We start from the raw sequence: 24,525 nt of genomic DNA, 5'->3' as shown, positions 1-24,525 counted from the left end.
CAGCCGCAGTTTGCTGGCAGGCAGAGTATGAATTTTTTAAATTTTTTTTCGAGAAAAGCTTCTTCGACGACGGGGGCTCTGTATCTAAGAGACGGGTGCTGTCACGCACGAGCTCAGCTACAGAGACCAGAACTACAACATAGGTGTGCCACATTGTTGTATCATGAGCTAGAATACAAACATTGGAAAAGGGAAAGAGAGAGAGCGCGGCGGTGTAGCGCGGCGGTGTAGCGCGGCGGTGTACCAGGCCTGAAGAAACATGTATGGTAGGCTGATGCTTGGGGCATGCGCATCTTCAGTGAAAGATACCAACGAATATCACTTCATCGCAAGCGCCGCGGCCGGTGGGTTTTGTGGAATGGGTGGTTCAATGGCTTTTCCGTATCTAGTTTTATCTCTGCAGAGGACCGTTGAAACTGTTGCGGAATGATGCGTGTATTCTGGTGCCTGTCCAAGCAATCACTTCAAGAACTATCTTCCCACGGTTTCACCCCTGTTCAATTGCTGTTTGGTTTCCAATCCCATTTTTTGGATCACCAACGGACAGCTCACTGCTTGTCGAAGCCTCAAACAGGTAGACTCTTAGAAGTCAGTCTAGCACCTCGCAAAATAGAAGCACATTCCAATCCATTCTAGATAGTGATAGTTTCGAGTGCAATATACTTAATGTACTTCATGTTTTTGTTCCAGCCGGAACGGTGGTCGGATAGGGCGAGCTAGAGACAAGAACCGACGAGGTGGAGCCACTCCTGGATGCAGAGAATCGTGGTATAACGCGTGGTGGATTCTACTATCCGCTTCCACCAAATATCCAGTGAAAGATACGAGCTAGTGGTGAGACAACTGGCACAGAAGCGAAGACCCAAGTCACAGTTAACAAGCAAAACATCGCTATACTCGAAGGACTTTGGCTGTTGGCCACTGTATGGACTCCGAATTGGAGCGATCGAACCAGGCCTAGAGCTACTGCACCGTCACAGACTATGCATTGGTAAGAAGAAAATATCATGTCAGATGCGACAGACACACACGTCTTCGATTAGAGACCAAGAAGAAATCAATAAATAAAGAGATAGATAGGACAAAAAAAGAAAATTGCTCGCACTCGGATTTGAACCGAGGATCTCGTGATTACTAGTCACGCGCTTTACCAACTAAGCCATGCGAGCTGGTTGATGTTGTGTCCACTTTAGAGTGGATTCATGGTAAATAGAGTGATTCCAAGAGGGAAAAACTCAAAAACATATTGCTCGCACTCGGATTTGAACCGAGGATCTCGTGATTACTAGTCACGCGCTTTACCAACTAAGCCATGCGAGCTGATTGGTGGGATGGTTTAACCATAAGTGTTTTGGATGGACTTCCACTCCATGCCATTCAAAACCGCCTCTTAGTCTTATAGCAAGCAGACTTCCAAGAAAACAGAGGAATGAAATGGAACCAAAGGTATCCTGGGTGATCTGTCTAATATGTAGTATATATAATTTTCTCATTACGCTCAGCAATGAATAGTTTCCTGGAGCTAGCTTAGCCCTAGACTGGTACTGCCGAAGAATACTAGTGTTGGATGTTTCTTGTTCTGGTGAAGACTGTGACTGGTGAACTATTATTAGATGGTTACTTCAAACCAAACTAGGTGAGTTCTTATTGAAGCACGCATTGGGTCTCTCCACAATCTATCCATGTGGATCAAATATCTCCAGAACCATAGGTAGGGGTGGCATATCCATGGTGACCGAAGGTGAACGCCGTATAGATGATGTCGCGAAGTGATTTTGGCTGTGGCTACATGTGGGCCTCATGATCTATAATTGGGGTTCTGTCATCAACAATTGCTCGCATGGCTTAGTTGGTAAAGCGCGTGACTAGTAATCACGAGATCCTCGGTTCAAATCCGAGTGCGAGCATTTCTTTTTGCGTCCTGTTTTTTTTTACCTAGTGTTTTGTTTGCTGCTACCCTTGTAATGATGGCAGCCTCTAATATGACCTATCATTTTTGATATCAAGGTCCTAAGGCTAAGCTAAAGTGTAATTGACCTGTTGTCTCCTATGTAAACTTTGTGTTGTGATGCCTTGGTACCTTTTGGTCAGGATTTCTATTACATAAAAAGCCCCTTCCGTCATTAACCAGCTCGCATGGCTTAGTTGGTAAAGCGCGTGACTAGTAATCACGAGATCCTCGGTTCAAATCCGAGTGCGAGCAATTTATTTTTTTCCTCTCAATGGTTATTCTCCTGCCACTACACTCGACAGTTCTACTGGCGAGAAACTGAAGAAGATAACACTGGTTTTGTACTTGTATGTTCTGATCGATTATTGTCGCTTTCAAGGTGTGAAATATGTTTGATTTTTGTATTTTGGTCATAGGCGCCCGTTCAAACCCGCTCTACAAGGCTAGTAGTACTAGTTAACAACAACGTTTAATTCCAATATATATATTGGTCCACCTAGACACATATACAAATTCCAAACTTCGCTCGACAGTTCAGACGTTGCTATTAAAACATGATACTCATATTTACTTACCAACTAACCCACGTGGGCATTCAATGAGGTGACTTTACTAAATCCCTTCAATTATCATCCCAAGGGTTATAGACAGAAAGTGGGTGTACGTGTGAGCAATGACACTGGAAGGAAATCAGGTGTTCTTAAACATAAATATTAAAAGTGTTACACCGGGGTCCATTTATTATTCTTTCGCGGTGATTTCCCAGCTTCGCAGATCCTCCCGAACATCAAACTCGCACTTTTCGTTATCTGCGTTTCGACTCTTCCACCCGCGCCCTTTTGCCCCGTCATATAATTGCTGCTCAAGGCTACTACCCTTCTGAGGATGGCCAAGTGAAGAGACCGTGCCCGGTGCTTTGCCGCTACCACGAGAATGGTTACTAGAGGAGCTCTTGGGACGTTTTTCGAAGCCGGGCGACAATCTCTTTCCTGAGCGAGTTTGCTTTACTGCCGCATCTGCACTGAGAAAAGGGGATCCGTGCTCACTCCCCGAAAGGTCGGGGCTATTATGAACATCGTTGGTCCAGCAAGAACTGCCGGCAAATAGATCCTCGACTAGTTTGTCTGCTGGCAGGTCGCCCGCTCGGGACGTCCAGGAAGCCGCCAGGGTACGCCGATAGATATCTTGCATGTCGGCAATTTCTCTGCTTTTTGTGTTGATTGCTGGCATATGTCCCAGCTCTTCAGAGTCGCTGGGGTCGGCGGAGTGCACGACCCTTGCGATTCCACCAAACACAGTAGCGGATTTCAGGGATGGCCTATAAATGGTTAGTTTTGGGCTGCGGAAAGCCTTCAATACCCGTGCAACAAGACGTACGTTATGAAATTGCGATCTCCTTCCAACTGGCGTATCGCAATGCCAATTTTTACAGTGCTGTTGACTTTGCTGTCGAACATCAGGTATCGCCTGACAACACCCTCATCCTCCTCGACCTTGTCCACATACTCAGCAAGATTGAGCTTAATTTTCCCCAGGACGTTCTTTTCATTGGCTAGGGAGGAGTGGAACTCCTGGAAGACTTCAAAGTTGATTTCGCATTCTTGGAGCATCGATGATTTATCGATGGTAAGCCTCACTTGGAGAGTCTTTTCGTAATTCCAGTATGCGCGATGGTCTGACAGAGGTGCTTTTTCAGTGTGACCTTGGTGCTCTGATGTAGCGTTTGACGATGGTATGCGCCATCGCACCCACGCAGTACCGTTGTTCAAAGGAACGTTGATGATATCATTGATCTTCAAACAAATCAGCAAAACTTCCAGTTCTATGGGTTCAGGCCTTAAACTTACCCTCAAGACTAGCTCAAATCTGGGCTAGATGCCTAGGTCAGTTGCTGCCGATGTCTCCCTCGGGGATTTCAAAGCTTACCCTTCTATTCTTGGGGACTGGAGTGAGAGCGTATAGTTAGATCACCCAATTGAACACAGATAAACAATGAAGCGGATAAGATCAAGAAGAGCCGTGACTTACCGAAAGCCTGCATGGCGGCTCAGGTGTATGGCACGAGGTCGCTAAAGAGATGCGGCAAATTGTCACAGTGAGGAATTTGTATACTGGCTGTCAAGCATCAACTGCGCAATAAATGGTCTACCTAAGACCTGCCCAAGGATTCCTTTTATTTCTGAGCTTTAACTTCAATGAGAGCATGAAATCGTGATGTGAATAGGAAGTCTTAAGTCAACCTCCCCGCATACGGGGCCCTTTTGGCGGTGAGAGCTGATCGCGGCAGAATCCCCAAAGCCCGCGGAGTCGAATTCCTTCCTCTCTTCCTCTTCTACTTTACTCCTGCAACATCAAGTCCGAGAAAGCCAGGAGCTTCATTTACCCTCTCCTCTCCAACAACCTTAGCCATATGACCATGGCGAGCACTGAAGCATCCCTACCCTCCCCTCCGTCCGAGTCGGCCTCGGCAGTCTCTCTCGATTCTTCAATCCGCACCACCCCCATTCACCCCGACCTTACAGAGATCCAAGTTCCAGGGGAGCCTCTGCCGGTTTACCGGTACCACCCGATTACCTGTCAGCCGATTGAGGAGCAAGATGTCCGTGCCGAGCTCCACAAGCTGCGCCAGGAGTTTCCCTCGAAAGAGACCGCTCTGAGGGCGCAGGAGCAGGCCGCTAAAGAAGTCAAAAGGACACTTGACGAAGCCGAGAAAAAGAAAGAACAGATTCAAAGGGCTATGGATAAGAAGACTAAGGAACGCGACACCGAGATGAAGGTCTTGTCCAAGTACCAGGAAGTCAAAGCGTCGGATATCCCGTCTTGAAGGAAGGGAACACAACCCTCACAAGAAGCTTTGAACAATCGGTGTTACATGGAGGGCTTCGACCCGAGACTTTCACCAATACTTTCCCAACAGGCAGCCGGAGCCGTCGTCTTTGCAATGGGTGATCAAAACCCTGTCACAGAACAATGCGCTACATCGTTCTCTCGGCCCTGATCAAACTGAAACAGTCGACAGGCCTTGCTGCTACTCAATCGATTTTATTAGGCTCCTCTCACGCCACATCGCTCGCAAAGTCTAGCGAGCGACCTGCGAACTGTGTGCTTGGCCAGAAGCCGCAAGGAACATATGCCTCGGCACGTCGTGCATCGTTTGTCTGGAACGACCCCATTTTGTGACCCTGGATATAACAGTAACACATCATAAGTCAGGCATCCACCAAATCTCGGACTCAGTGTGGAATAAACCGATTATGCAGAGACATTCCGAGACCGTCATCTATCTTCGGGTTCGCCCTTCTCAGATTCATGTTTTCCCTCAATACTATCATCACATCATCGATGTATTGGTGTCACTACGGTTACAATGATGTACATGCTATTTTAGCCAAGGATTATTCAATTAGGTCGTATTAAACGTACTCAGACATTAACCATGAGTCGCCTGAATTATTCGTACCAAACCAAGAAAAAAACGCCTTACAAGGATCCAATCACCTTCATAACCAGCGGGAGCAGCTTCAATACGAGTCAGCAAATTTCCATAAAACATTCAGGGATTTGGGCTCACATCGGCAGCATCTTCGATCAAAGTTTGGGTTTCATTAACGAATTTCTTCGAGAGGAGCTCGTCGGCATTATCGAGCAAGCCGCCAACCTGGGCCAGAAGGCCAGGAGTGACGATGGGCGACACCTCCTTGATGAGCCCACGAGTATCGTTGACGAAGCCGGGGTTGAGCAGCATCGTCCCATTGCCTATCAAATATGCAGCATCTTCCACGAACTTGTCGGTCAGGAGACTGCTGGCTGTGTGGAGCAGACCGCCGACCTTGGCAAGCAGGGCAGGTGTGATGACAGGCGAGATGCCCTCAATCAGGCCACTGGTACCCTTGACAAACTCGGGAGTCAGGAGGGCGTTGGCATTTGACAGCAGATCGTTGATCTCCTTGACCGAGTCGGCGGTCAAAAGCGAGTTGGCGTTGGACAGCAGGCTGCTTACTTCCTTCAGAACTTCGGGTGTCAGGACAGGAGCCACACTGCCGATCAGCCCCTTGGTTTCACGGATGAACTCGGGCGTAAGCAGGGTATTCGCCCCGTTCAGAAGTCCGCCAATCTCCTTCACTGATTCGGGGGTCAATAAGGCATTGGCATTGTTCAACAATCCACCGATCTCCTTGATTGTCTCCGGAGTCAATAGAGTGTTGGCATTACTCAATAATCCGTTGATTTCCTTAACAGACTCGGGGGTCAACAGAGTGTTGGCATTGCTCAGCAAGCCATTGATCTCCTTAACAGACTCGGGGGTCAATAGGGTATTCGCGTTGCTCAACAATCCGTTGATCATCTTCACTGACTGAGGAGTTAACAGCGAGTTGGCATTGGTGAGTAAGCCATTGATCTCCTTGAACAGATCGGGAGTGATGACAGGAGCCACCGTTCCAATGAGACCCTTGGTTTCACGGATGAAGTCCTTGGTCAGGAGGCTTCCAGCACTATCTAGCAGGCCGCTGATCTCCTTGAACAGCTGAGGAGTCAGGATAGGAGCGACAGACTTGATAAGACCCTGAGTCTCACGGACAAAATCCGCGGTCAACAAAGCACTTGCGTTGTCGAGCAGGCCAGTGAGCTTATCAATCAAGCTCTGGGTGAGCAGGCTGGAGGCAGTGCTGATCAGCGACTTGGTCTGGTCCGTGGTCTTGTCATCCAGGAGGTAGGCGACGTGGTGGAAGAAGGACTCGATGTCCTCAAGTAGGGTGGGCGAGAGGAGACCCTTGAGGCCATCAAAGAAATCTCCAAAGTCTTTCCAAGAGCTCAGCAGAGTGTCACCTTCACTCTCACCCTGGGGAGAGTCACTATAGCTGCTGCTGGTGACTGGCGGTGCGGACTTGGTCACAGTAACACTCCCGCTAGCGACGGGGCTCCCAGTGAAGTGCATCGAGGGTGCCTTGGTGCCATCCGCGGTCTGCGAGACAGCGCCAGTGACGGAAGGCATGTCACTCTCGGCGTTCTTTGTGGAGTCATTCTTAGACCCAGAAGGCTCTGTACCTCCAATCTGGGTGGCAGTCGGGGCGCCTTGCGATGAGGGGCCTATGCTGGGGGTGTCCGTAGGAGCAGAAATATCGACGGAAGTGTCGACGGGAGCTTTAGATGTGCCGGGGGCAGCATTGTCATCGTTCTGGTTGCTGCGGGTCTCGCCCGTCTCAGCAGCACCCTGAACTACAGCCGGGGTCTCCGATGTAGTGGCTGCAGTATTGGCGACATTCTCCTGTGTGTGGAAAACTGACGTAGCGTCCGATGATGTATCGGATGCACCCAAGGACGAGGATCCTTGGGTGGCTGAGCCAGCCAGCGCGGTGCTGGAAAACACAAGGGTTGAGAGGAACGCCGTGGTGAAACGCATATTGGTCCGTGAGGTCTGCACACAACGAGAGGGACTGGGTGGCACGAGACCTTTACCGGCAGTTGATGTCTGGAAGAGTCGAAGCCATCCTACGCGGAGGTCCTGTTGTCTTTATGCCCCGGCCATTTGTCTCCACAGCTTCGTTTGATAGAGCCATACGAGGACCTGTCGATCCCATCCACAAGGAATGACCACTATCCGGTCTTTTCATTCTCTGATTTCAGGGGCCAGGGTGAGTTTTGGCATTTTCTCGCGGACAAATTGCCTTTTTCGACTCATGTTCATCCATAGACCGGTTCGTGGACAGTCGCAGAGCCTTGGGCGGGACGGGAAGCAGACACCATCTGAGCTATGGATCCATGATCGCCAATGAGAATGGGAATTGCTAAAGCGAGCGGCTTAGACGTGCGCGCAAGTCAAACCAGAGATCCGGAAAAGTGGGTGCTTGTACCGTCGGCAGTTCGCTAGGTCCAGTGCCCAGAGACTGGGGTAGGCCGAGCTTGCAGATCACCCTTGGCAGATAATATACCGGGTTAAAAAGGGACGGGTACCTGAAGATCTCTGCTCGCTTATTTTCAGGCGACCTGGATGAAGGTTTCTTGAACAGATGATCTTGATCGCCAGCATTCTAAGGGGACGCTTAGTTTGAAGGAGTTTACCAAAACCTTAATAGGTATAGTCCCAGGAAGGACCGAATCCTCTGTCATTTTGTCTGAGGCGCAGCAGTTCCACTGGTAGCATCATTCTATCTCGCTTCTGATTTCCCTCTCCCCCGGGCCGATTTTGCGCCTCTCCTCACGGAACTCTTTGCCAGTGTTTTGGTTTTAAATACGTCCCTGATCGCAAAATCACCAAGCATCTACTAGGTGAGAATGTTCAAGCATTTCCATTATGGGAGTATTCTGCCAAATGCCCCGTTCTTGTAGTTCATGCCTCGGGTAGCTGCATAACACCCCTGACTCCATACATAAACCGGACCCTGTTTTCCGTCGAGAGTCCCTGCAGAATCTGCCAAGCTACTTTGGGAAGGCAGCCAGTTATTGTGGATCCCATTCTCGTATACTGTGGTTCTCCTACGCGGCTTGAGGTGCCATATTTGCCGGCGGGTCTTTTTGCTAGCGCACTGATCGGCGCGGGGTTCGCCATTGGGGGTTTGGGGGTTCGTTTCAACGACACCGGGGAAATTGATAAGCACAACAATCAACGGTGAAAATCAAATATTCAGTGGACGTTCCATTACTCCAGACATATCATTTGTTAAAATAGTTCCTTGGGCCTCCATCTGGGTCCCTAGGCCCCTAAGACAGTCGATATGCTCGAACTGGATGATCATTCCTTATCACTTCACAAAAGGACTCCTCATCTATGAGACAGCATCGGGTCCCAGCCTTCTTACCGGGAATGTCGGCATTTAATCGGCTCCGATTCGAAGTATATGATGAAAAACCTGCCAAGCACTTACCCCGGACAGGTGAGGCATTTTTTGGTGGATCTTGATCATCTAGCCGATCGTTGCCGCAATCGCAAATAGTAACGGTTCGCTTATAGCCCGAACGCCCCTGATCTCGTTTCTGACTTGTAGTCCCTGAATGCAATCAATGACCCCATGATAGCAAATTCGGCAGAGTAGTAGAAGTCAGGGGTAAATGCCTATAGGATCCACCAACGGGACATTAGCAATGTCTCCCACATCGTTTCCACCGCCGATAAAGTACCATCGTTCTTTTTATGGAAACATCGTAGACTGAGTTCACCACATCAAGTCGATCCTGAAGTAGTCGAGTCCCTGCAGAAGCGACGTACCAATGAAGGCATATCATTTGCTCTTATCACGCTAGTCCAACGAAGGACCGGCAGGAACGTGGCCGAGCACGTACGTGTCCAACTCTTGCGAACTCGCTTAACGTCCATCCCGCAAACCCCACACAGCTCACTTGCGTAATGCCGGTCCCGATGCTACGTTACGACATATGGCCACCAAGATCTTGCCTATGTAGCTGTAGAAGTTGGATTGGCATCAGATATAACTGCCCTCGTTATTCTAGGAATCATTGCACCCCAATCCAGACTCCGAAAGAGTGGATAGGCTCTTTGAAGGACCTCCTTTAGTTCTTACTAGCACGCAATCTTGGCTCCAGGCTCCGTGTACGCATGGAGATCTACTAGGAACTTAGCCAAACCACGGTCTTGGATAGAAGTGGTGTCTTTTCGCTCTTCATCAATGTCCATCTTCATTGGCTGCGTTTGATCAACATAATTTGGATCAATCTAATACAATATCAAGTCTTGACACGGGTATCAATTGGCGTAAACTTTTGCCCTCGGACGACTATCCCATGCTCTTGATAGCATTTGCCCTGAGCGGAGAATCCACCTTGTGAAACACAACTGGGACAATCGTTGAAAATGTCCGGAGCTAATAAAACCGTTCAGAACTGTCACGTTTCTTTCGAGTTGATGGAGAAAGACATACCCTGCTTTTTACAATATGCCAATGATGACGGGGCATTGGAGTCCCCTTGGGGCGGTACACAACCAGCGACTCCAAGCAGTTATTTTCGCACCAGATGTCGAGAAGTGGTAATACAAAGTTCTTGCTGGCACAATCCAGTCTCAAAACACCGTGATGAATCTGCTGAAGTAGATGCTCGCTGATGAACTCCGTGATATCCATTTGGCGCATCGTGAAGTATGTGCTGGGCGTGCCATAGAGGTTGAGTGGTATTCTATACAAAACATGAAGAGCCTCCATGGTGATTTGCCTGTTTAATAGAAGAATCGACGGGGTGTAACACTTCACATGAGGTCGTGGATATGTGCACATGGGACCGCGAGTACGATCCGTCTCTGCCGCGAGTAGATCTTCTATCTTTCGGTAGCCACCGACGTACTCGTTTGGGTTCAGCGAATAAGCATAAATAATGAGCCGGATCTCGCCCGGCAGATCGAGGAAAGATATCATCGGGAATGTGCGCTGTATCATTTGATCGATGAAGGGCCTTATGGAATCTTTTCTTTTAGGTTCACTACATAGAAAACGTTTTTACCCCTCACTTTCCGTGTTGCCACTTGCCCCTCTCGTCATCTATTTTCCGCGGAAAGATTTATAGTCATCTTTTCCACTCTCACCCGCACCTGAGCTGATGCGTGACTATAGGTGACCGCAAGGGAGCATCTAGGTGAGTGCAAGTGTCACATGACTTTGGCCCCCACTTTCCGGGAAAACGTAAATCCTTCGTAATTTTGGTGCCCACTTGCGATCACCTGGTTCCTCGCTGATGCTCAAAGATATGCTTTTGTGCCTCAGGCTTTAATGGGTCAAGCTTGTCCTAACTTGGTAGGTCTAGCAAATCGTCAAAGCTTATCTCTTCAATCAATCTGAAATGCCTGCCGAGTTCCAAACTCTTCTGCTGAAAGTGGAGGATCTTTGTGATATTAAAATCCACAGCGCTCGCACTGGGAAAAGGTGGGGTTTGTGTATCGGCCGTCGATGTGGAAGTAATAGATAGCGGTAGCCGTCAATCTTAGATGGAGGTCGATAAACACCACAAAAGTGGAATCCAGCCCGTTTAAAGAAATTCTGGATTAAACGAAAATAAAGGGATGTGGTACTTAGTCCACTGTGTGCATCAGAGTAACCCTGAGTTGGTGACACTCAGCTTCAAGATCGGGATAATGGCGTCGGCGCGTAAGTGTATATCCACAATTAGATTACCCCACCCACAACATTAGTCTCTCTTTCCTTTTGATCGCTTAGCGTATTTTTGAATCGTATCATCCAGTATTAAACTTGAAATAATGCACCAACAGTGTCACCTACCTTAAATACAGTAGAATCCAGTGACGGCCAGGTAAAAAGGTCTGCATCACATTCCACGGCCTGCAAGAAAAGAAGCCGAAAGAACATGGCTCTTTCAACGAAGGGTCCGCGCCTTTCATATATTTACCAAGCTTGGCTTTGCCGATGGGAATAGAAGACAAATTAGTCTCCGCGGTACGTTCACTTGATATCTCAGCTTTGGTCCGTATTTGTTTGCACATTCCGCAAATGCTGCCTCTTATAGACTCCATCGAGCCCGAGACGTCCCGGACGAACCCATATGGAATAAATTTTGCTCTTCTGAAGATCTCAGATATGGTTCGTATAGACGGGAATGGGAATCGAGTGGATGGTGCAGGCAAACCTGTCAACGCGGCGGGAATTCTCATCCATTCAGCTATTCATCAGAGATGACCGATATCCATGCATCTTGTCACATGCATAGTCTGTATGGAAGGGTATGGACCCTTCGGAAAGGAAATCGACATGCCGAATCAAGGTACGTTTTTGCGTTGCTCAGTGGTGTTGCTCAGTGGTGTTTGCACAAGAAGAGGGCGAGCGCATCGCCGATTATCTCGGTCCGCAGAACAAAAATCTGATCATGCAAACCCACAGCCTTCTCACTGCACGCGGAATGGTTGTCGAGGCTGCAGTTTTCGTTATTGCACTCGAAAGAGCCTGTCTGGCACAGATTCTGGTCGAGTCGTAGATTGCGTCGGGGTCTGTCAGTGACACAGTGTGAAATCTGAGCAAGACCCACAGTTGATGACGAGACTGCGTTGTATACCGAGAGTGGAACTGAAACTCCCGAGGCGATATATATGCAATTTGAGCCTGACTACCGGCTCTTGTTGAAGGAGACGGACCGTGATTTTTGAAGTGAGATAGTGACTATGACCTTCCAACTAGCGCCAAAATTCTGTGTATGGCCTCCGATATGGACAGGATCCTAGGGATGCATCACCTTCACATCCCAGAATGAATGAACAGGCTCCAACTTCGGAAATAGTGACTTATGCCTCATTTCCAAGATAACTGAAACGTTATTAAAAACACCGATGCAACAGTTGGGCATCGCTTTAGTTCTTCAGTTTGATATTGTTGGTGTAGATCCGGGCAGCTCGGTTTCAAACTTAGCGCCATCGGCACACAACTGACTCATAAAGAGTGTCTTCAGTCTAGTAGAATGTTGCTCCTGTGAAGATCTTTTTAACCACGCCACTGATGTCCAATGTTCCCGTGCGCATCTTTGGGCAGCTCCGGCATCGCACTGCGATCGGGTGGAACTCGGTTGGGTTCAAACAGGTTACCATCTTCCATTATTGTTTTAAAACCAAGTATAGAAGATCTGTCGATTGGATACCGAGGTCAACCGACAAACAGAAAAGTCTATTAGGCGCTGGAAAGCATCGATCAATGCTGAATAGTGGGATGGATGCGGCAGCACCGCCACAGCCCCACGGTGGCGAGTGGCGTGGTCCCGAGTGAGGCGCAGTGCATTCAACAAAGTTCCTATTTTAGGAAGATCAGAAACCATCATCCTCTGGCCCGAGACTCCACGGTCAAAGTGTTCCCAACTCTGACGTAGTCCGATATTTGGAAGACCGCGATATCCTGCTTCTACAACCGACTCCAACCTTCAAACCCCTTGCGCAGACCACATGACCGAACTCATATGCCGCCATGCTCCAGGGTTTAGCGAGTCAGCGAATACGAGTGCACGAGAGCAAGCCCTGTGGTGCATGAATGCACGATACAGGAATCGTCAGACGTGAGATGAGATCACTTGGGAAATCAGGTGGTCCTGGGTGGGAGGGTCAAAAAAAACAGTACAGGTATCAGCACATTACCGCCTGTAATCCCGAGTGGGCGCCTCCATAAAGTCAGTCAATGATGGTCGTCGAGGATCAGCCCAATAGTAGATCGTAGCAGGGATCTCCGCCTGAAGTGCGACGGCCGGTCTCGGTTCCCCTCAGCGAATCCGCGGGCTGAAGCGGTCCAAGACCTGCTTTTGCCCCACGTCCGCTCGTCTCTCAGCTGAGCTCGATACATCCGAAGTGCTTTCCCCAAGTCTGGACTCTGGTTTCATGTAATATTTACTGCAACCCTCCCCTTTTTATTCCCCCCCCTTTATTCCATGTGTGATGTGAGATGTGGAATGTGAGATGTCGGATTTGGAAAACGTGGGAGTGCGAGTGGGATGTTGTGCGATAGGGTGGGCCGACTGGTATTTTAGGTATAGGGTTTATGGAGTAGTCTAGTTGCATGCAGGCAGTCGAGTTTCCCTCGTTTCCATGTCAAAATGCACGAGAATAGAGAATAGACATGCATATCGCATTGTCAAGCCCAGCTGAACTACAACGTGGCTCTACGCTACGTCTTGCGGTAAGAAGAATCCATGCAGTCACGGTTTATTGTGTGTCGCTGGTTCGGAGGATTTTCATTTCGCAACGCGGATCATCGGGGCTTAGCTTTTGCAGTTTGGGGCATCCTGCATATACGCTCTGGCCAAATGGACGTGCAACGCGCAAAGTCGACGTGAGACTGGACATACCAGAGATTTGTATCGTTCGATGAAACACCCCGGTTGGACATTGGAGCAGTTTCAACTCCCGCCCTGCACTTTCCCTGCCTTTTTTTCCCTTTGCCACCCGAGTACGGAGCAAGTCGAGCGTTGAGTCGAAAATGCCGGCAGATCGGGGAGTCCGAGAAGGTGGCCAAAACGCTGCTGCGCTTGTACGGTACACCCGGCCCCATCGGGGTGCATACACCCAGATACGAGCCCTATGTTCTATAGAGAATTCTAATCCCCACTGCCTTGCCTCTTTCGTTCTTCCCGCCCTTCATATTCTCTGCCTTTTCCAAGGTTCCTTCTTTCCTTCTTAACCCCATCGTGACCGATGTCCTCTCCTTTTGTATAATTTTCCTTTCTTGAACCCCGCGCATTCGCCCGCACCTTTTAATTAGACAACCACCAAGCCCCCACACTGCTCCGGAGAAACGTCCAAACATCGAAACCCCAGGCCTATCTCCCTTGGAACTGTGTGGGCGAATGTCGCCTTTTATGATTTTGCTTTCCACTCTTTACATTCTTTAACAACAAAGGCTCTTAATACGAAACAACACGCCGGACGTATCCTTATTCGCACAGAGTCATAATGCCAACAGTCTTACTCCCATCGTCGGCCGCTGCCTTTGCGCCGCGGTCCTCACCGAATGTCGTCCTGAATACCAAGGTCGCACCCTGGTTGACGGCCACTTTGAAACGGGTCAACCGGGTGAAGCGCCCTCTGAACAACGTCACCCAACATACCCGGTGTTTGACAGAGACGCTATCGTCAACGAATGCGATCTGGACCTTATGCTCGATGATGTTCACCAAAGCACCCGAAGCGGAGCTGCGCAAGGACGAGAACCCCCTCATGGAAGGCCTATTCAATTTCCAGATGGTTCACATCGAGGCCTACGTCGTGCACGTCGACATGGTCTCACGGAACGAGGTGGCCTTCAAGTTGACCCCGGAAACGATCGAAGCCCTGGTAGATTTCCATAAAGACATCTATTCAGTCGACGCTGCGGCCAACACGTGGGACTGGTCCGGGAAGCAGGCTCAGCTGAAGAAGCTTCAGGAGGAGTTCGTCCAGGCCGCTAACAAGTTTGTATACCGGGCCAACGCCGAGGCTTTGGAGGGACTGGAGGAGGACGGCGCGGGAGAGTTGCTCTGCGGACGTAGCGAGGAGGCCAAGGCCGCCATCACCGGCTTGTTCGTGCCGCTTCTGCCTCCGCCACCACGCGTGGTGGACGTTCTACGTCCGGTGCCTCTCCTGCCCAGCTCGACCGGTCCTGAAATCTGGTGGCACAACCCCATTCCACCCTCCGCGCCTCTCGAATCGTGGAAGGTACTGCCGCCCAGCCCATCCCCGGCTAGCACGGGTGATTCTAATTCGAATCTTTGGGCCAGTATTGGTTTCAGTGACGCCCAGCTGCCATCGCCGACTCCCTCTTACAGCCAAGCCTACACCACCGCGCCATATCAGACGTACGAAATGGCGGCGACCTCGGCGGCTATCTCGACGCTCCCGCTTCCCAGTATGCTCTGCAGCACGACAGCTAACATGGGCATGGGCGTTGGCATGGGCATGGGCATGGGCATGGGTATGGGAATGGGCATGGGCTTCGGCTGGGATGGGTTCGCCCCGTTGCCTTACGGCACGACGATATAACTCCCGGACCGGAGTAGACCCGATGGTGTCGACTCCTCCAGCCAGCCCGCGGCGCATTCGCTGCCCGATGCCTACCCTGATAACCCGACGTAGATCGTCCGGATCAGGATCGGTATTCCCATCGCTCTCATTTGGCGATGCAAGCAACAACAGCATCTTGTCCAGTCACCTCCGATAATTGGCATTCTCGACGGCGTTCTTCGATCGACTCTGTGTGCATTCGTGATACTCCCCTTCGTCTTATTTTGCATCATACTTCAAGATAATCCTTCGGCATGCGTGTTTTGTGACCTTTGTTTGTTCTACTCAGCCAGCGTCAGCGTTTTTTGTTTTTTTTTTCTTTTTCCTTTCTTTTTGCATCGAGAAGCGGCGGGTCGGCTCTTGTTATTTTCTTTTTGCTTCATTTCCCCCATATATGTCATGAAGACCAGGTCTGCCTCGCGGCACGGGATATGAATTTGGATGTGGAATGTCCATCGTTATGTTTTTCGATTCGTCATCGCGGTTCGACGGGGACCGGCATTGGACTTCATCACTGACCGGATTCGGTGCTTGCTGTTCCTTCTGTCGGTCTCTGTCGAGGACTGTCTTTTGGGTACAGGATACCTGACTGGTAACCCCCTTGATATGGCTGTTTGGAGACGTCCACGCGACTGCGTGGCTTACTGTTATCTGTGATGCAGTATGTCACGCCTTTCTCTGCCATCTGTGGTTTGTGACGGTGAAGCTCAAGCGTCGGAGAGGGGATGCGTGCCATCGCCATGTTCAGACTCGGATATCCGCCTGTGGCGATCACCGGGCGCGAAGGGCTCGGACTGAAACCTGAAGTCTGTGACTGGAGGTTTATTCCGCCCCAAGCGACGAACGGCTCGACTGGCAAGTTAATCCCCTTGATGCGCTGCGAACCTCACCACCACACAATCACGGATGGTATATAGGTTCATCCCCTACGAGTGTTCAGGCTGGATTGTTTCCTGGACACGCTCGGTTTGTTGGGGCTCGTTCACTGGATGGCAGAGCACTAACCATTTTATTCCCAACACCGAGAATCAGATGCTGGTTTCTCAGTTTCGTTGTCTGCGTTCTGGGGGCTAGCCCCTCTTGCGCTGGCTGTCATTCTCTGCCTTTACGTTGATCTATCAGCTTAGTCCCAATCTGTATGTAGCTCTTAGGTTTCCTTTATGAGTTGCATACAAACCAATTCTGCTCCTGTAGGCTATACTGCATAGCTAGTAGGTTATATTAGGCGAGAGCGAGAAAGAAGTGACATCTAGATAAGGACGTTGATTTCATTTATCTGTTGCTAAGCAAACACATGGCTTTCATACAATGACATCGGCGATTCCGCCCATTCCGGCTCGGCTTTTTCGGCATCTAGAAATGTTAAACACCGCAGTAGTCAAGATGAATGTCACAGTGCAATCATAGTAAATCAAGCATCACTAATATGCAGGAAATCAGGTACAGCACCGGCTCCACTCGGACAAAACTGGGGAAACACTGCACGATCTACCCCCGTATGACGTCAGTCCCCCGACGCCCAGCCAGGTTCCGCCTCAGCCTTCAATGCCTTGTACTTTTGCATTCTTTAATTAACGAAATAATCATACTTCCTCTTATATACGAGGTAATCAGCTATCTCGCGCATTTAAACCGGCTCTTCCTTGGGCCATAGCTCTTTCCGTCGTTCCGCTCATTTATCTGTGACTCCTGACCATCCCACCCCTCAGTCTTCTTTGCGGTTCAATTTGCCGGGGTTGACAACCTGGCTTGAAACACCGCTAACTTCCGGGTCCCCTGTTCTTGCCAAGTCAGCACTATTACAGACAACTGTGTCCTCACTGTACCCCTCACTCCCTGTAGCTTCTCCGACCATTGCTGACAGCCTCTCCAGTCATAGACAACCTACAACCGAACCCCCCTGCCTATTTTCCCTTGCATCCCAGTCATCAGCCCTCTGATACCCCATCGCATCAAAATGTCCACTTTACACGAGGCTCTCGAATGCCTCAAGCCAACATCATGGGAGGCAATTCCTCAAACCCCCGAAGAGCTACGAGAATACGTGCGTGGCATCTTCAAACAAAGCCGCCTAGTAGCGGAATCCCTTCCGGACCCTCCGGAGTACGAGCACGAAGTGCCATACGGTGGAGAATCGGAGGCTTCAGGCTCCTGGCGGCGAGTCGTTCCTTCGTCAGCACGTGTAGGGGAAACAGACCCGGAGATTACGTCGATGCAGAAGCAGTGGGGGAAGCCTATTAAAATGGGTGGCGTGAAGGACAATCCACTCGGTATCCACGTGTGGAAGCTGAACCCAAACGACAACGGCGGCCAGTGGTTCGGAAGACGCAGTGTACACGAGGGTCTTCCCTTTGCGCTATGGCAAAGGAAGCTTTCGTCGGAGTATGATGAGACGTTGAAGGTTAATCGGAAGAAGATTGAGAAGGGACAAGTACCTGACAAAAGTATCCGTGGTATTGGCGCCGAAGAGAAGGTCGAGGATGTGGAGGTCTTCGATGAGGATGGGTCAGCGATAGGCCGCGTTACGCTTTACCATGTCTCTGCGCAGTTTCCTAAGCCGACTGCTCCTCGGGACTTCGTGGCTCTGATCATTACATCTGAGCATGGGCTGCGGATAGGCGGGACGAATCTGCCTGGCCGGAGCTGGATGATGGTGTCCAAGCCTTGTGAACATCCCGATGTGCCGCAGAGGCCTGGCTATACCCGAGGAGTCTATGAGTCTGTCGAGCTTATTCGGGAAATCCCCAAGCAAGGCAATGGGAGCTCATCTAGCTCGGTCAGCTCTGGAAAGAAGTCAGACACGAAGCAGAAAGAGAATAGCTCCGATGAGTCCAAGTCTCAGAGTGCAGATGCTGAAGCTGATGGCGCTTTGGATGAAGGCGAGGAAATGAACCCTGTCGAGTGGATCATGGTAACCCGAAGCGACCCAGGAGGCAACATCCCCAAATGGATGGTCAACAAGGGCACCCCGGGAAGTGTCGGGGCAGACGCCGCCAAGTTCATTAATTGGGCTGTACAGGCTGAGAACAGCCCAAAGAAGGACGACTCCCCGGGTGGTAGCACCAATTCATCCAAGAGCACCGAGGCCAAGTCGGGAGAACCGGCCGACGACGAGGGTTCTGATGAAGACGGTTCCGACTCCGACTTGACCGATACAAGTGTCCAGTCCCACCATGGTTTGATAGCCAGCGTGACCAGCTTACTCAACACTGGTTTTGAGCGATATGCACCTCAAGCAGTCCTCGACTATATGCCACAGCACCACGAGCTGCCAGGCTCTTTCCCGCAGGGAGATGATAACACGGCAGATTCCGCATCACAAAGCACCAGAAGTCCCAGTACAAAAAATGGCCGGGGTGCCGACTACTTTACAACCCAAGATCCAGACCATGCCTCGATCTCTTCAACCCGCTCGGAGGGCACCATTCCAGCGGTGGAATTGGGGCCAAATAACCTACCCCCGAAAGCGCTGATGGAAATGACAAAAGACGGCAAACTAAGCTCGCACGAGAAAGAACTCGCAAAGTTAGCTCTCCGCAAACGCGAAATCGACTCCAAGCTCGAGACGCTCCGTACCGAACTCGACAAGCTCCAAGTCCCGCCCCAAAGCCAACCCGGAACCCCATCAAAGGCCCCCCACGAGATCGACAGCGACACGAGCGGAATGCTCAAACGCGCAGCTGAGAATCGATCTTCGACACCAGCCAGCTTTGGCACACAACATAGCCAGAACGGTGGAAATGGTAGCGAGGGCCCGTCATCGCAGACACTGAGTCCCGAGCCCCCTGCGCATATCCACAAGGTTACGTCGCAGCTTTTCCATGAGGAGTCTAAGCTTCTGAAACAGCTCCGCAAGATCGAGACCAGTCAGATCAAGGTCGCGTCGAAGATTGAAGCGAGGCAGAAGAAGGAAGCTGAGCGCTCGGAAAAGACGAAATCTAAATCAGAGCTTGAGACCCTAAGGAGTGAAGTCAAAGACTTGAAGAAGGAAGTTAGCAAGTTGCGTACGGAGCGGCAGAAGTGGGTGGATCTTGTTACTGCGTTGCAGGCGGAGAATACGAGGTTGGTTGCGAAGGACGAGGACAGTGGAACGGCGAAAAGCTCGTGAGACAGTGGGTTCTTCTCGACGTGTGGATGCTTTTTAGTGCTCGTTCTGCGGCTCGTGATGATTACCGGGTGTTGTCTTGCTATTGCTTTTAGCTTTCCTGTCTATAGTATCTTGTTCGGTGTAGAGTCGCCGCGTCTGTACAGCTCTTTAGAAATTGAGAATGATTTCATTAATTTTTATTGTTCAACGACATGTAGAATGGTGGATCCAACAGCCATGTATCTGCAGCAAGTATCTCGCGCGTCGATAAATATGCAATTCAATCCTCCCATGAAATGCAAGACCATAGGGTGACTGTAACAGGCAATGGCCACTGGTTGTACCACTTTTCAACACCATAAATTGGGTTCAGAGGAACATTATCGATACGGGGCCGAAATTTTGGGGGGGGGGGGAGCCTCCATGCACGAATGGACATGTCGAAACGATTCGGCCGAAGAGCGGATTGTGGGAACGAGAATGTCTGCGCAATTCCTTCAAAGCGAGACGAGACACCCTCGTTTGAGAGAGCTATGGCTGTAGGTACATGAATCGCAGACCGGATATCCAGGTAGTTATGGTTATGAAATTCGCGACGGATTTCGGTTGCCTTCTTGGAGGCGGGTATCATTGTGGTCTCGGCGCGTCTGGTGCAGCAAAGATGTAGACGGATCCCACACACTGATTGACAGGGTCGAGGGGAGGTTGGTGAGTGTGGTGTGATGGCAAGTCATTTTTGACTAAATTACTCTTGGGTCTAAAACAGACGTAAGGTTAGTGAACGATTCGCGCCTTGAAGGAAATTGGGGTGATCGCATACCTCTGGAGGATTACCGGCACCGCGTACCATTTTCTCTAACATCATAACTCGAACCTTCTCCTTGGGTTCGCCCATACCGACAGCCATGTAGGAAAGCAGCGGGTTGTGGCCGACGTAGGAGGCATAGCTGTCGCGAAGGATGTTGGAGGTCCACTCGTGCTTGGTGGTGTCGGCATGGCCAGTACCGATGTATCGGGCCTGGAGAGCCTCGAGGTTTTGAAGGGTGCGCAGCTTGTCGGCCATTTTGGGTGATAGGTCGTGTGTAGTTAGGTGAAGGAGTGAAGTGAAGCAGTGAAAGTCTGGGCCGAGATGGAAATTGCGATCACGTGACTGAATTGGATATCAATGCCACATTTTGACCAACCTCGTTCACAACTTTGGACTTGATCCCGGCTTCAAATAAAGTTGAGAAGAGGGCTACTCACATCGAGTTCTATGGACTGATGCCCGAAGTTACTTCGACGGCCCCTTTGCCGTCCCGGATAGCATCGCTGGTCCATTCACATTTCGATGCTCTGCCCAATCGCAGTAAGCCAAGCATCTTTCCAGATGGCTCGAGGGAGTGGATTCCAATGACCGGGATTGTTGCTGTCAAAGGTATGTTGTACCTTATGCTTGGAAAGCTGCCATAATAACCGTGCCGGTTCTATTGTAGGAGAAAATACAGCTTCAGAGAGCCTGCATTGCATAGCGATCACGTAAGTTCCTCTCAGACCACGGTTGTGAGTTGTCATCTTTTCTGGGATTTCACAAATTTCTTCTGTTATCCAAATGCTAATTTCTCTGTAGGACCGGCGCAAAATGCTTGTCCGCTTCTCAAGTCCCCCGCTGTCGAGGTCTGGTGCTCCATGACTGCCACGCAGAGATATTGGCCTTCCGCGCCTTCAATTACTGGCTTCTCACCGAATGCCATAGCTTTCTGGTTGAAGAGCTGGAGCACAAATCCAAGTCCCCCGAAAGCTCCAGGTCAGAAAATAGAAGCAATTCAACATCTCCATTCATCCGCAGAAAAAGAAGGTCAGAACATCAAAATCATGCATCAACCTCGTCAATAGACTGGCCGCCTTTCGAGATTCAGCCCGATGTCAAGATTTACATGTACTGCACATGTGCTCCCTGTGGTGATGCAAGCATGGAGCTCTGCATGGCATCTCAAGAAGACGCCACTCCATGGGAGGTGAGACGCCAAATCAACGTTGGCCCAGATGCAGAAAGCGCCGTCGAGGAGAATCTTCTCGACGGACGCGCCCATTTCTCTCTTCTCGGTATCGTTCGTCGAAAGCCAGCTCGCACGGATGCAGAATCTACACGAAGCAAGTCCTGCTCCGATAAAATTGCCCTGCGGCAGGTGTCTTCTCTCCTCTCGTGTGAAACCGCTCGTCTCGTTGCCCCCACGGCGAATGCATACTTGGCTGGATTTATTCTTCCCGAGGATGAGATCAGTCGCGTTGCGTGCGATCGAGCGTTTGGAAAGAACGGCCGAATGGCGGCTTTGGCGGGACGGTCGTGGCCTGACATCAATGATTGCAAAGAGAGTGAAATTGGATTTCGGTTTCGACCGTTCGATATTCTTCCCGTGCCGGCCGAGGAGTTCCAGGTGCTATGGCCGTTTGCAAAGCCCAAGCCTACAGATTCTGAGTTCATGCCTAAGAAGAGCAAGCCGGGGAACGCAAGTGCAGTGTGGACAGCAGCGCCGTCATATTTACATTCGTGCGCGATAACACCGGATACTGGGAGCAAGACTTTGCCTGTATTGCGCCGCTCCAGAACTGGGATCTACGAAACCATAATAAATGGTGTCAAGCAAGGGAACAAAGCATCTGCGCCTGGCCCGCGGGGTGCGTCATCACTATCTAGAGCCAAGTTGTGGGCTCTACTCATTGATATTATCACCTTGAGAACATGCCATACTAGCCCAGATTCCCTTGCGGACCAGAAGCAGACTTCAAAGGCTGTTACGGCTGAGCAGTATTTTGGCACACCTTTGCGAACAATTCAATACGCCAACACGTATGAAGACCTGAAACGGGCCGGAGGTCACTTGGAAGATCCGGTTCGAGTCCGTGAAGAAGCCATTCGAGGCGCTAAGGAAGTACTCAAGGGCTGGATACCCAACACAGGTGACGAGAGCTGGGGGTTAGATGTGCTGAGTGACCCTAAGAAGCGAAAGCGTTGATATACCCTTTAAATGAATCATTAAGTTTTAATTAAATACTAGAAGTAAGCCTGCATCAGGCAGTCGTCGCAATAACAATACATAGTATGTAGAATTGAATGCAGTTGCGATTTCCGGCTTTTTTTTTTCAAATGGAAACCAACGATGTTGTACAAAGCGCACTTTTCATGGCCGTTGGCCAGTTCCTCGGGTGTCAGTATTAAACACAGTAATGTTGGAATACAGAGCTCTTGAGAATATCGCAGAGAAGGAAATTATACACAGGTGATCTATCCTAGATCACCTTAGTAGATACCAGGAATGATCCGGCTGCGGACCATCGAGGTATAACGGTCCCAGTCAGCTCCGTACTTCTTCTTGCACTTCTCCTCGTCGCGCATTTCACGGTGAACCAACAGGATCCCAAAGTAGAGCATGTAGAAGTAGGTGAGGATCATGCCCCAGCCACGAGCCTCGGGAGTCTGAACAGCCTGCTTCTCCAGGTTGCCAGTGACCGGGCTGATGCTTTCGATGATAGCATAACCTGCAATGCCAGTGGGCAGGCAGTAAGCCCACGACATGATCCAGTCGCCGAGGTAGTTGATGTGACGGGCCAGACCCCACCATCCAGAGGTCATCAATCTCGAACCGCTGGCAGTCTCGATGTACTTGATGTGCTTCACGCGGGGGTCGTTGGGGTTGGTACGGAATCGGTTCTTCTGATTGTTGGCACCGCGGAAGATAGAGTATCCGACAGCGGTGACGCCCAGGACGAGTGCCATTCCAGTCCAGCCCAGTTGAAGAGGGAAGACAGAGAGATAGCGGGTCTGGATATTGTAAATGTGGGGAACCCAGACCACGTCGCCAAATGACAACATGAAGCCGAATCCGTCCATGATGATGTCCATGGTAGTCATGATAGCGGGCTCCATGTACAATGCGTCCAGAATGTAGAATGCTTGGAAGATGGTAACCAGAACGATCGAATCGGTCACATGGCCGTAGGCTCGGTACTGATGCGCCACATTTGACAGGTTCAAAATGGTCCATCCCAGCAGGCCCGGTCTCATTTCCATAAACACCTTGATGTCGATTGTGCGCGATACCTCGTCGACGAACGGAATCGGCAGGCGAATACGGGGGTTCAGTTCGCGGCCGATGAAGAAGTCGTATAGCGGATTTCCGGTGTGGCCTCCAGGCGCCAACTCTCGCAGATCCGGGTTAGGCTTGCCGGGTTCTGGGATGGAGAAGCTGCGGATGTATACGAAAAGCGAAACCACCGAGGAAATCAGCAGGTTCGCCGTAATAACCTGAATGTGGTTGTCCCACAAGAAGGTCCAAACGACGAAATCAGCTCCGTGCATGTAGGTTCCGGCGGCCAAGCTTCCGAGAATGACGAGAGCAGAGGGGAAAGCTGTGAGACGAGGATCTGTTAGCAACGCTCTGCATGCTTGCTTTTATGTGAGCAATTCGATCAGGTCTCTCGTCATACCATTGAACTTGTACTTGTGTCTGCCTCCGCATGCGAGAGGAACACCTTCGGCTACCTGGCCGGGCAGGAAGACCTGCAAGAACAAGCTGAATGCATAGTAACTCAATATCCAGAGAGTTACTTCAGCATTGAAAAGCCCAACAACTCCCTCCTCGGGCCACCCCACTTCGCTCTTTAGCTGATCGATTGTCAGGGTCGAGGGGTGCAACAGCCCGGGCGCGGGGCAGCCTGAAACATCGTTGCAGACGAAAGCGAAGACGTAGACCAGGACGGGGAGACCGAACACAATTCCTGCAGCTCCTAGGCTTCAGCGAAGGTCAGTACAGAGCTTCAAGTTGGATTGGAGCAGACATACGGTCCACCGAACTCGTAGCCGCGCTTTTCAGGGACTGGCTGGATTGGGACGGATTTCTTAGAATTGGAGACTTTCGGTGCCATTGTGAAAGAGATCGTTGCCTGGAGAGGGAGAGTCCAGGGGAGAGTCCAGGGGAGAGGATTAAATAAAGGCAACAAGCTCCGATCGCGTACGACACCGGAAGCCAAGCGCCCGCGGCT

General features: G+C 50.4%; 11 protein-coding genes across 11 annotated transcripts; 6 read left to right on the top strand and 5 right to left on the bottom strand.

The window, feature by feature from the left end:
* Window positions 1–2,692: 2,692 nt before the first annotated feature.
* N7498_001188 (N-terminal C2 domain-containing protein) lies at window positions 2,693–3,992 on the bottom strand (the record flags this gene model as incomplete). The annotated part of the gene is made up of 5 exons (XM_058448251.1): window positions 2,693–3,269; window positions 3,329–3,744; window positions 3,799–3,822; window positions 3,878–3,894; window positions 3,980–3,992. The coding sequence occupies 5 exons, from the start codon at window positions 3,990–3,992 to the stop codon at window positions 2,693–2,695; spliced, it is 1,047 nt and encodes a 348-aa protein (XP_058313662.1).
* A 375-nt stretch (window positions 3,993–4,367) lies between these two features.
* On the top strand, window positions 4,368–4,775 carry N7498_001187 (uncharacterized protein; the record flags this gene model as incomplete). Its single annotated transcript, XM_058448250.1, has 1 exon — window positions 4,368–4,775. The coding sequence occupies one exon, from the start codon at window positions 4,368–4,370 to the stop codon at window positions 4,773–4,775; it is 408 nt and encodes a 135-aa protein (XP_058313661.1).
* Window positions 4,776–4,921: 146 nt separating this feature from the next.
* On the top strand, window positions 4,922–5,131 carry N7498_001186 (uncharacterized protein; the record flags this gene model as incomplete). The annotated part of the gene is made up of 1 exon (XM_058448249.1): window positions 4,922–5,131. The coding sequence occupies one exon, from the start codon at window positions 4,922–4,924 to the stop codon at window positions 5,129–5,131; it is 210 nt and encodes a 69-aa protein (XP_058313660.1).
* A 373-nt stretch (window positions 5,132–5,504) lies between these two features.
* N7498_001185 (uncharacterized protein) lies at window positions 5,505–7,352 on the bottom strand (the record flags this gene model as incomplete). The annotated part of the gene is made up of 1 exon (XM_058448248.1): window positions 5,505–7,352. One exon carries the CDS (start codon window positions 7,350–7,352, stop codon window positions 5,505–5,507), a length of 1,848 nt encoding a protein of 615 aa, XP_058313659.1.
* A 2,329-nt stretch (window positions 7,353–9,681) lies between these two features.
* Window positions 9,682–10,335, bottom strand: N7498_001184 (uncharacterized protein; the record flags this gene model as incomplete). Its single annotated transcript, XM_058448247.1, has 2 exons — window positions 9,682–9,768; window positions 9,826–10,335. The coding sequence occupies 2 exons, from the start codon at window positions 10,333–10,335 to the stop codon at window positions 9,682–9,684; spliced, it is 597 nt and encodes a 198-aa protein (XP_058313658.1).
* A 1,323-nt stretch (window positions 10,336–11,658) lies between these two features.
* N7498_001183 (uncharacterized protein) lies at window positions 11,659–11,881 on the top strand (the record flags this gene model as incomplete). The annotated part of the gene is made up of 2 exons (XM_058448246.1): window positions 11,659–11,671; window positions 11,706–11,881. The coding sequence occupies 2 exons, from the start codon at window positions 11,659–11,661 to the stop codon at window positions 11,879–11,881; spliced, it is 189 nt and encodes a 62-aa protein (XP_058313657.1).
* A 2,449-nt stretch (window positions 11,882–14,330) lies between these two features.
* N7498_001182 (uncharacterized protein) lies at window positions 14,331–15,395 on the top strand (the record flags this gene model as incomplete). Its single annotated transcript, XM_058448245.1, has 1 exon — window positions 14,331–15,395. One exon carries the CDS (start codon window positions 14,331–14,333, stop codon window positions 15,393–15,395), a length of 1,065 nt encoding a protein of 354 aa, XP_058313656.1.
* A 1,978-nt stretch (window positions 15,396–17,373) lies between these two features.
* N7498_001181 (uncharacterized protein) lies at window positions 17,374–19,524 on the top strand (the record flags this gene model as incomplete). Its single annotated transcript, XM_058448244.1, has 1 exon — window positions 17,374–19,524. One exon carries the CDS (start codon window positions 17,374–17,376, stop codon window positions 19,522–19,524), a length of 2,151 nt encoding a protein of 716 aa, XP_058313655.1.
* A 724-nt stretch (window positions 19,525–20,248) lies between these two features.
* N7498_001180 (splicing factor 3B subunit 5 family protein) lies at window positions 20,249–20,566 on the bottom strand (the record flags this gene model as incomplete). Its single annotated transcript, XM_058448243.1, has 2 exons — window positions 20,249–20,260; window positions 20,324–20,566. The coding sequence occupies 2 exons, from the start codon at window positions 20,564–20,566 to the stop codon at window positions 20,249–20,251; spliced, it is 255 nt and encodes an 84-aa protein (XP_058313654.1).
* A 200-nt stretch (window positions 20,567–20,766) lies between these two features.
* Window positions 20,767–22,499, top strand: N7498_001179 (tRNA-specific adenosine deaminase; the record flags this gene model as incomplete). The annotated part of the gene is made up of 2 exons (XM_058448242.1): window positions 20,767–20,927; window positions 21,113–22,499. The coding sequence occupies 2 exons, from the start codon at window positions 20,767–20,769 to the stop codon at window positions 22,497–22,499; spliced, it is 1,548 nt and encodes a 515-aa protein (XP_058313653.1).
* A 284-nt stretch (window positions 22,500–22,783) lies between these two features.
* Window positions 22,784–24,408, bottom strand: erg24B (uncharacterized protein; the record flags this gene model as incomplete). Its single annotated transcript, XM_058448241.1, has 3 exons — window positions 22,784–23,892; window positions 23,971–24,275; window positions 24,326–24,408. The coding sequence occupies 3 exons, from the start codon at window positions 24,406–24,408 to the stop codon at window positions 22,784–22,786; spliced, it is 1,497 nt and encodes a 498-aa protein (XP_058313652.1).
* Between the last annotated feature and the right edge of the window lie 117 nt (window positions 24,409–24,525).

The sequence above is a fragment of the Penicillium cinerascens genome (assembly GCF_028974065.1).
Source record: "Penicillium cinerascens strain IBT 15544 chromosome Unknown contig_16_segment0_segment0, whole genome shotgun sequence".
Classification (NCBI taxonomy): Eukaryota; Fungi; Ascomycota; class Eurotiomycetes; order Eurotiales; family Aspergillaceae; genus Penicillium; species Penicillium cinerascens.
The sequence above is the reverse complement of the archived record's forward strand: the minus strand, read 5'-3'. Positions and strand labels throughout refer to the sequence as shown.